This window comes from Agrilus planipennis, unplaced genomic scaffold, assembly GCF_000699045.2.
Source record: "Agrilus planipennis isolate EAB-ADULT unplaced genomic scaffold, Apla_2.0 scaffold55, whole genome shotgun sequence".
Lineage (NCBI taxonomy): Eukaryota > Metazoa > Arthropoda > Insecta > Coleoptera > Buprestidae > Agrilus > Agrilus planipennis.
Window position 1 is genome coordinate 782,409 of NW_020438918.1, and position 9,314 is coordinate 791,722.

General features: G+C 30.7%; 1 protein-coding gene across 4 annotated transcripts in view; it reads left to right on the forward strand.

Moving 5' to 3' along the window:
• The first annotated feature begins 45 nt into the window (after positions 1 to 45).
• Positions 46 to 9,314, forward strand: part of LOC108736917 (venom carboxylesterase-6-like) — an 18,244-nt gene continuing 8,975 nt past the window's right edge. The window contains exons 1-5 of one of the 4 annotated variants that reach the window (XM_018469528.1): positions 3,230 to 3,266; positions 3,372 to 3,466; positions 4,688 to 4,888; positions 5,076 to 5,219; positions 5,289 to 5,448. In XM_018469528.1, the coding sequence (XP_018325030.1) occupies positions 3,245 to 3,266; positions 3,372 to 3,466; positions 4,688 to 4,888; positions 5,076 to 5,219; positions 5,289 to 5,448 (622 nt within the window). In that variant the 5' untranslated portion in view covers positions 3,230 to 3,244. Of the gene's footprint in view, positions 70 to 815; positions 908 to 2,156; positions 2,307 to 3,229; positions 3,267 to 3,371; positions 3,467 to 4,687; positions 4,889 to 5,075; positions 5,220 to 5,288; positions 5,449 to 9,314 lie in introns of those variants that run through there. The other 3 variants (XM_018469530.1, XM_018469531.1, XM_018469529.2) reach the window with 3 other exon arrangements.

The window sequence follows — 9,314 nt, forward strand, 5'->3', positions numbered from 1 at the left end:
CATCATCATCATAATGTCGTCAGTCCTAAGACGGGTTGAACACGCACCTCCACTTTTTCCTATACTGAGGTAATTTTCGCATTTCCTTAAAACTAGAACATCCCATTTCCCATATCCTTAATTATTTCTGTACCAGTACCTAATCTAATCTAGGTCTACTCCTCTTAGCTCCTGTCTTTTGTTTCTAATATATCTCTAACAAGCCTTTTATGCCCTCTCTTCTCCTATTCTTTCTAATATTTCCTCATTGCTAACCTTCTCTATCCACGGTGTCCTCATCATTCGCCTGTAACACTACATTTCTTATGTTTCACAAAACAAAAATATAACTGCTGAGTTTTTGAAAAACCTATTCATTAAATTTCTTAGGTAATGGAAAGATTTTAATTTGATATAAACATTACAAAATCTGTTTTTGAGTATAAATAAAATAGCATTGTTTTCAAATTAAAATTGTCGAATCATTTGAATAAGTAAGTGAGCATTAATGGTTTTACTAGACACATGTTGATTTTAAAAGATTCTAATCATAGTACGTTTCTTCGAAAGTATTAAAATATATATTTCATTTATGTTTATTTATACTTGGTTACAGTAAGAATTTCTTTGAAAATTGAAAAGATCAAAAAGAAATCACTGTCGTTTGTCAAAATTACGTCACGGCCGTATAAATGAACAACTGATATAATCAAAAGAATTTAAAATAAAAGGTCAAAAATCACTGATTTATTTCCTTCGCTTCCAATTAATAATGCTTTGCAAAATGTAATATTTACAAAGCCATTACGCAATGAACAGTTAACAAATTAATAAAATAAAAATTTTTGAGTCAAACTTCGCAGTTCCGCTCACGTATTTGTTTCTGTGTGGACGTAATAATCTAGACTGCGTTTGTGACAATGACAGAGTGAGTTCTGTTATTTTTAAGTATTTTTTTATATTAACAAGTGTACCTACTAAATTTATAATCCTTTCGTATCTCGTTGAAGATGTCCGAATAACTGACGAAACATATATCACGTTTTTCTGACGTAATTGTTTTTCGAATTCCAATTTCACGAAAACAGAATCGTATATGTCAAAACAAAGTAGAATAATCGCTCTATTTTGTAAATAATTACCTAATAGTGAAAGTTTATATTTACTAGTCTAGATTTGTCATATTTAGAATAATATCAAATATTCACCCCCTACACACCAAAAACTGTTTCAAAAGCTAACACGTGTTTCGTCATTTATTTATCGGCGCGAGTTTGTTCACGAATGCCAATCCAATATCCATGTGATTACTATCTCGTGTTGATAATACTTAACATTCAAAATAGTGAAGGACATGTCCATTTTCAAAAAAGTTTTTGTGAGTCTTTTCGTAATAAAATAGATAATGAAATGTAGAGTGCAAAAAGCTTTTTTTGTTTGACAATTAAGAACTATGTACTTGTGTATTCCCCCATGACTTGTCACATGGCTATTATTTACTTATCTGATTCAGATTTACAAACATTTGTAAAATTAATTTTAATTAATGCAGATATCAGAGTAATAATTTACATAGTTTGACAATCAATTTTAAACTTTCAAAGGTGCAATTCTTGTGAAACATTATGTCATGTTCAATAAAAGAACAAAATGTGTACTAATTTATTTTGTAGATTTTACTTGAATAAGTAACCGACTTTTTTTCAACTAAAGCATCACAAATAAACATTTCCTTAACAATACTTTCGCTACTCTTTAACTTTTTCAAGTGAATATTATATTGTACCACATAAGTCTACTGCTTATATTACATCAAGTATTACTCACATCTAATGGGGGTGGAACTTGTATTTGAACAAATTTAACAGTGGTGGATTGTTTAATATTTGATCAGTAACAAATCGGAATTATAACTTTTTTATTTTATTAATTAGTAGTGGTTTTAAAACATTTAATTTTGAATTTTTTTACTTAATTTGTTGGAAGTTATGAAAATTAAACTTCCTTTGTTTTTAAATAGATGATGGTGGGGTTGTAATTTATCTAGGTATATGTTATATGTCTGAAATAATTTTTATTTTTTCTTCGTATACAAGATAAACTAAACGAATTGCAAATTTATATTTATTGTCTATTTTATTACTGATTAAGTTATCTATTAAATCTGTAATTGTAACCATTTGTTTGACGAGGCAAAGTTCTATTTTATAATTATTACCAGATAAAGGAAGATTAGTTAGTCTAAGTTACTTTGTGTAACATAAGTGAATGAAAGCTGAAAGTTTATGTTAAATGAACTGTTTTACCTAGAGTGAATAGTTGCATCGGTAAGTGGACTTGACAAAAATATTAGATAATATTATTTCTTCTACGTGAAAGTAATACTTGGGTGTAATTCATAGATTATATTGTCGCCATACTTAAACCAACATTGAAAGTTATTTATAAAAAAGGGTTCTTGGTAATTGTGTTTTCTAAATTGTCCATAAAAATTTCAGCTAATAAATGCCACAGGGGATTATCTATAATTAAACCTTCTGTGTGATTGTAAATATTCTTATTGAATCCGAAATAGTTTTGTTCTAAACAAATTGTTAATGTGGATGTAATATCTCATATTTTCACTCTCAGTTTCTTGTCTAGAAGTACATTTTCAATAATTTTTATGAAATATATTCTTTACGTAATATAAAATATTTTTAATACCGTGCGATAGTTGAAATTTCGTCCAAAGCAAGTTTTATTGATGTAGTTTTCTTTTATCTATAGCAATAACTGAATATCCTTTATAAAAAATAAGATTATTTTCAATTGATGTTTTCAACCCCCCTCTCGCATACGGTACAGACCCCCCTCCCTTCACAGAGCTCCTAAATTGATAATATTTTCTACCATAAATGTTGTGTTTGCTAAAGGTTTTCAGAACACTAATACCTACCTATCTTGCTAAGTATCTTAAAACCTTGAGACATTTTTATAATTTTCAGCAGATAATATTCACATCCTTTATTTATGTATAAAATAGACCAAAATAGCAACTATTTATAAGTTTATTATTGGGTTAGACAAAATATACAATTATTCCATAATAATTATGATAGTTACGCACTAATTATAAGATGCTGTGTCTGTCTCATAAAATTAAATGATGTGTAAACTAATTATACTATTGATAGCTGGTTAAATTAATTAAAACAACCCATCGATAACCACTTTTAAAGTCTAATGTGACCTTGATTGAAACGTAATAATTGTATGAAATATAATGTGGTCAATTAATTACAAATGTAAGTGATTTGTGATGCTTTAAAATTGTTTATTTGCTACCAATAACTATTTATTATTAAAGCCAGTAAAATTTTCTCAAAATAAAATACATGGCCTGTTTGTAGGTCAATATTTCCATAAAGGCAGTGTCAAGGTGCAACAGGTCTGCAAAAAGTTTTTTCTTAATTTTCTTAAACGAAATGAGCCAATTGTGTACAAGGTAAAGTTAAGAGGTCAGGTGAACATTTAATGTAGGTACTTATAAGTACTACCGTTTTATACAGTTCTTAAAAATTTATAATTTATTCAACCTGATGTGTTTGGTTCGTAAAAAGTTAAAGCAAAGAATTGTGTTCATTCAACGTTAACAGGTAAATGTGAAAAATTGAGAAAAACGATTTGTTTTTCCTAGTTATATTATTACAGTAGAAAACACTATAAAGCCCATCAAAATTAAATTTATAAACATACTCAATTATTGCATTTGTTAATAATTTCAATTAGTTTACATTAAAACCCACTAAGCACTCTTTTGCAATGCTCGGTGTCGACCACTTTACGAACCACCCTTCACATTCTATCTCAAAGAATTGTACCCGATTTTCTTTTTATTATATCAACTTAACATTATCAAAAACTTGAAAAAAAAAATAATTACAGTCTTGCGTAAATAATAAAAATGTAAACACAGCTCTATTGTCATTATTCCTATCGAAATAATGACCCGTGCAAAGATATGTAATTATCATAAAAAATATTTTACGTCAGGACCACTGTTCCATTCTGTTTCAATATTTTTTTAACTCTTATTGTTTCTGCAACTCCAAATAATTAAATTAATTATCATTTTTCTATTTCTTTCATCAGACAAATACGTCTAATAAAGAATAGATAGTAATAAACTAGTAACATCAAGTATAGTCAAGTAACTAACCGCATGTAAAATACGTACGTCAATTATAAGCACTTTTGGACAATAATCTAATGCGCTACAAAAAATCTACACCTATATATACTTAAATTAAAAAATTGCCTAACAACAAAACAACCATGCGACTGTAATGATTTTTGAAGTTATCATTATCAAGTTGTTTTTGGATTTGTAGTGTTGTGGTTGACGGTAGGAATTACACATTTGCGTGAAGGTTTGTTTAATAATTATTATATATAGGTAGGTAATGATTTGGTAATTGATGGGAATGATCAAACTAAATGTCTTTAGTTAATTGCTATTTACGTATGCTATTAGACTTTGCCATATTAAAAATTTAATAAAATTACATCTACTGTTTTAATTATCAAATAATATTCTGTGACAATTTTTTTAACAAGAATTGTAATAAAAACGCCGTTTTGGTTCAAATAATTTCTCTAAACTAATCTTATTATAATACAGGAGGTTAAGTAAAGCATTAATTATGAATTGAAATGCTTGTTTCAGATTATGAATAAAATGTACAAAATTGTCACCCTCTTAGTTATATTATGTATTACACAATCGTCATCTTCCATTTATCCAGAAATTGAAACAAGGAGTGGCTGGGTAAGAGGAATAACATTAAGAAATACCTTTGGAACCACATACCATGCATTTAAGGGAATTCCCTATGCAGAAGCTCCTGTTGGAGAATTAAGATTTAAGGTAATATAACAATAGGATGTGTTAAAGAAAAAAATTATTACCCTCATTACATCGTATACCACTAACATGAAATTTTACCAAGTCAAACTCTCTCGAAATGTAGGCCATCATGGTATACGTCACGGGTAAAAACCATTCACATTAAATCGAGTTCCTGAACAGTAATTTTAGCATTGTCCTTTTCAAGGCTCCAAAACCCATTTCCAGATGGGAAGAAACTCTTAATGCAACGCAAGACAAACCACCATGTATTCAAAAAAATACTTTATTTATTAATCATTCAGTGGAAGGAGAGGAAGACTGCTTATATTTAAATGTATACACAACATCGGTAGGCTACAGATTTTTTTAATGCACTTTACATTAATTTCAACGCAAAATTTTGCTACTTACCCAACAGATTCCCCGACATGATGAAACGCAAGGAAATGCGGTATTGGTTTATATTCATTATGGGGGATTCTTTGCTGGATCAGGTGATAGTTCTTATCATGGGCCAGAATATTTTATGAACGAAAATGTAACACTTGTTACGTTTAACTATAGACTGGGAGTTTTTGGTGAGATATTAATAAAAATTTTTATACTATGCATAACTGGCAAGGGGTCTTTGCTTTGCTTATTTTTGATGGGTTTAAATGGTGATTATGTCAACAATATTTATTTACATATCTACTTTTTCTGATTTTGACGTGACAACGTCTTATAATTCGATGGAGTCTCTCTCCTACTTGAGTGAGCGATGCGTCCGTGTGGACAGCTGCTATACAATAATACATTTCCATTTACCTCCTTCTCTATATCCATACAAAATATCGTTCAAACAAATAAAATTAAAATTTTCGTTTGAAAAATGAAACCATTGCATCAGTATTTTCTTATGACGTTGTCACGTTCAACTATCGTCAGTAAACCGACTATACAGACAACCGATTTTTTTATTCAAAATTTAGCAACCCGATTTGTGTATTTTTGAAAACGAAAAGCCAAACCGAAGTAGACCAATTAAATTCATTATAGTCTATAAATTCCTTATTTCTAAACGTATACATATCAATAAAGAAATCGTAACAGATTTTAAAAAAATATATACGAATGTTTACGGAAGCATACGAAGTGTAAAAACTTTGCTTACTTTTGATGAAAATGAGAGGGAGGTTAAGAATTAGCAAAATTGTGCTTATGAAATAGCTGAATTGCCCCTTAGGTGCATTACTACTGATGCTGAAATCATTCTGAATCAGATTTTAGCCTATTTAGGAAAGTACGAACATTTTCTCTGCAATAATATCAGTGACTTCTGACGGTCAGTTGTACCACTGGCGTGGCCAAGAACGCAGCCCCCTCTTGCTAAAATTTCAGTGTGGCCCCCCTTAATTATTTCGTCAATATAATTGTTTTTTATTAAACGGTTTCAATGGTCTTAAAGAGGCTTTAATTTTCTGTTTTAAGAGAGACATTAAATTTTAAAGATTCCTTAATTGGGGGGGGGGGNTAGTAGAAACTTTAATTCGTGTTGACTTTAATCTTAATCATACATACTCGAATGCAATATTTTGAATTATGGGGAAGATTAAGAAAAGTTGTCAGCATTTCTTAAAAAAATGTGTGGTGTGGAGTCAAACGATGATTGACAAAATTTTTCAAGACCATTCAGTTTTCCCAAGTGCGCGCCACTGTTATAGAAACAAATTTAAAAAAAAATATGTGAAAGCATCACAAATCACGTAAAGTAAGGAAATCTGGTCGCAGGAGGCGAGGCGTATATAGCGAACATTTTTCTCGACACGTGTGGAAAATGAGTCGGAAAACAGATATTTATGTTGTTGTTTGTGCGAGACTTTTATTTGTCAACTAAAATGGACCGCAAACCTAAAAACCTACTCTCATTGCGCATAACGTAACCGATAACATTTGTATATGACAATGATAATTTTACAGGAATATTGCATTGTGTAACATAAGGCCGCGTTGTTTGTCAACTTCTACTAATGCACTCATTGTTATTAGGAGTTATTGTTGTATGGATATAATCAATACAAAAGAAAAATCGGTAAACTGTAATTCTTCGATAGATACTGTATCCTTGTAAAATAAAAATTTGTGTTAAAAACATATATAAACATCGCAAGATGTGTCAGTTGCCACCAGTTTCCCGTTAAAGCGCACGACATTTTCCTCGGGTAAGTTATTGTTTTATAATTAGTAGGTGTAGTCGTATTGCATGCTATTTAAGATAACGTCGTTTTATTCAGTTTTTATTACGGTAACTGATTTATTCATTAGAGTGTCAACGGCCTCAAATAATTTTTTAATAATAATCAAAGTTTTACGTGCTGATTACACTCATCGACTAATGTGAAAGTGACATTGAAAGTTCTAACATCTATTTAAATCATTGCCAATTTGTTTGATTTATGACAATTTTGTTTCGATTACCAAATGGGCAAAAATTCCTTAAGTTAGATTATATTTGGGGTAGATACCAAAATAAGTTTGTTTAAGAAGATGTTTGATTTTCAACTGTGGAGGGCGCAACAATATCTTGAAAAGGATGATAATATTGAAGTTGATAGTCGATTAATAAATTTTACTGTTTTAGACTAGACTAATTAATTTGGCGTGGCCCTTGGGAAGGTCCTTATTTCAACAATTTTCGAATTTTTATGCCCTCAGACTCATAGGTTTCGAAGCAGTTAAAATAAATTTAAGTCTGTCTAAATATAAATCAATGGCGACTTACAATGTAAATTGTCTATTTGGATAATATGGAATTTTCAGCATTAAATAATAATCATCGTCATAAGGTCGTCAGTCCTAAGACTGGTTGGACACGTACCTCCACTCTTTCCCATCCTGAGCTAAACTTCGCGCTTCTTTAAAACTAGAACAGCCCACATCCTTAACTATTTGCGAACAGTAATCTAATCTAGCTCTACCTCTACCCCTCCTAACTCCTGTTTCTGCCTCTAATATGTCTCTGACTAGACATTCATGCCTGAGAAGTTGTCCTACCAACCTATCTCGTATATATTTTATTGATTTCCATAGAGTCCTCAGTTCTCCTATTCTTTCTAATACCTCCTCATTTCTAACCATTTCGACCCACGTTATCCTCATCATCCGCCTATAACAGGACATTTCGAACGCTTCTAACCTTTTCTTTTCCACCACGCTCACTGTCCATGTTTCGCACCCGTACAACGTCGTGCTCCAAACATACACCTTTAGCAACCTTTTTCGAATTTCTAAGTTAACCGTTCGCGAGCATAAAAGTGACTTCTTTTTATTAAAGGCGACACGACCCTGCGCTATCCTCTGCATTAAATAATAAATAATCAATATTTATTCCGGCTGAAGTGATTGTTCAAAAAATTTAACTTTTAACATGGCAGACGTTAAATTTATGCTACAGTTTTTTAGCTAGATAAAAAAAATCATCAATTTCTTCTCAAAATTCGTTAAAAATAATATTGAATTATTTTTTATTAACCATGACGTTACATTTTCCATATCGAGGAAATAACCACTTTTCTTCGTTATCATATTCAGCTCAGTATTCCTTAATCAGTATTAAGGGCGACAAGTTATCATTATATCCGAAATAACTAAACTGCCAATATGTAATCTAATCTAGTCGAATAATCTAGATAATTCTCAAAACTTACAGACTAATGCACAAACTTCAAACTAACTGAACTAAAGGTGTTGAAGCTGAATTCTCTCTAAACAGGAAATATACTGGTCGCTCCAGGCTGTTGGTTGTGCAAACGAGTCTCGTTCAACAAAAAAAATATTAAATAACAAAACTGAATGAAATTTCCTGTATCTAGCTAACACCGTAAGATCGTAATAGCTAAAAATCTGAGAAAATTCTAAGGCATAACTATCATAAGGTTAACGTCTAACCAGTTTTAATTTTTTTTAACAATCGCTTCTGTCGGAATGAATAATAATTGATTATTTAATTCCGAAAATTCAATGTTGTTCAGTTAGAAAATGAACACTGCATGTCGGCTTGAATTATATTAAGATAGAGACTTAAGGAATATTTTTTTAACCACATAAATATTCGAAAATAGTCAAAATAAGGTCACCCTTGTGGTCATCAAAACAATTATAGGAATGTGAAAACCACAAAAGATAAATTGTGATTCCAAATTGTTCGAATTTTACTTTGCTAATTGAGCTACAGCTTCTGCATCCGCAAGTGTCAATGTAATTCTCGCCTTTTCTTCAGATAGTAAGCAAATTTTTCACATCATCATCATAATGTCGTCAGTCCTAAGACGGGTTGAACACGCACCTCCACTTTTTCCTATACTGAGGTAATTTTCGCATTTCCTTAAAACTAGAACATCCCATTTCCCATATCCTTAATTATTTCTGTACCAGTACCTAATCTAATCTAGGTCTACTCCTCTTA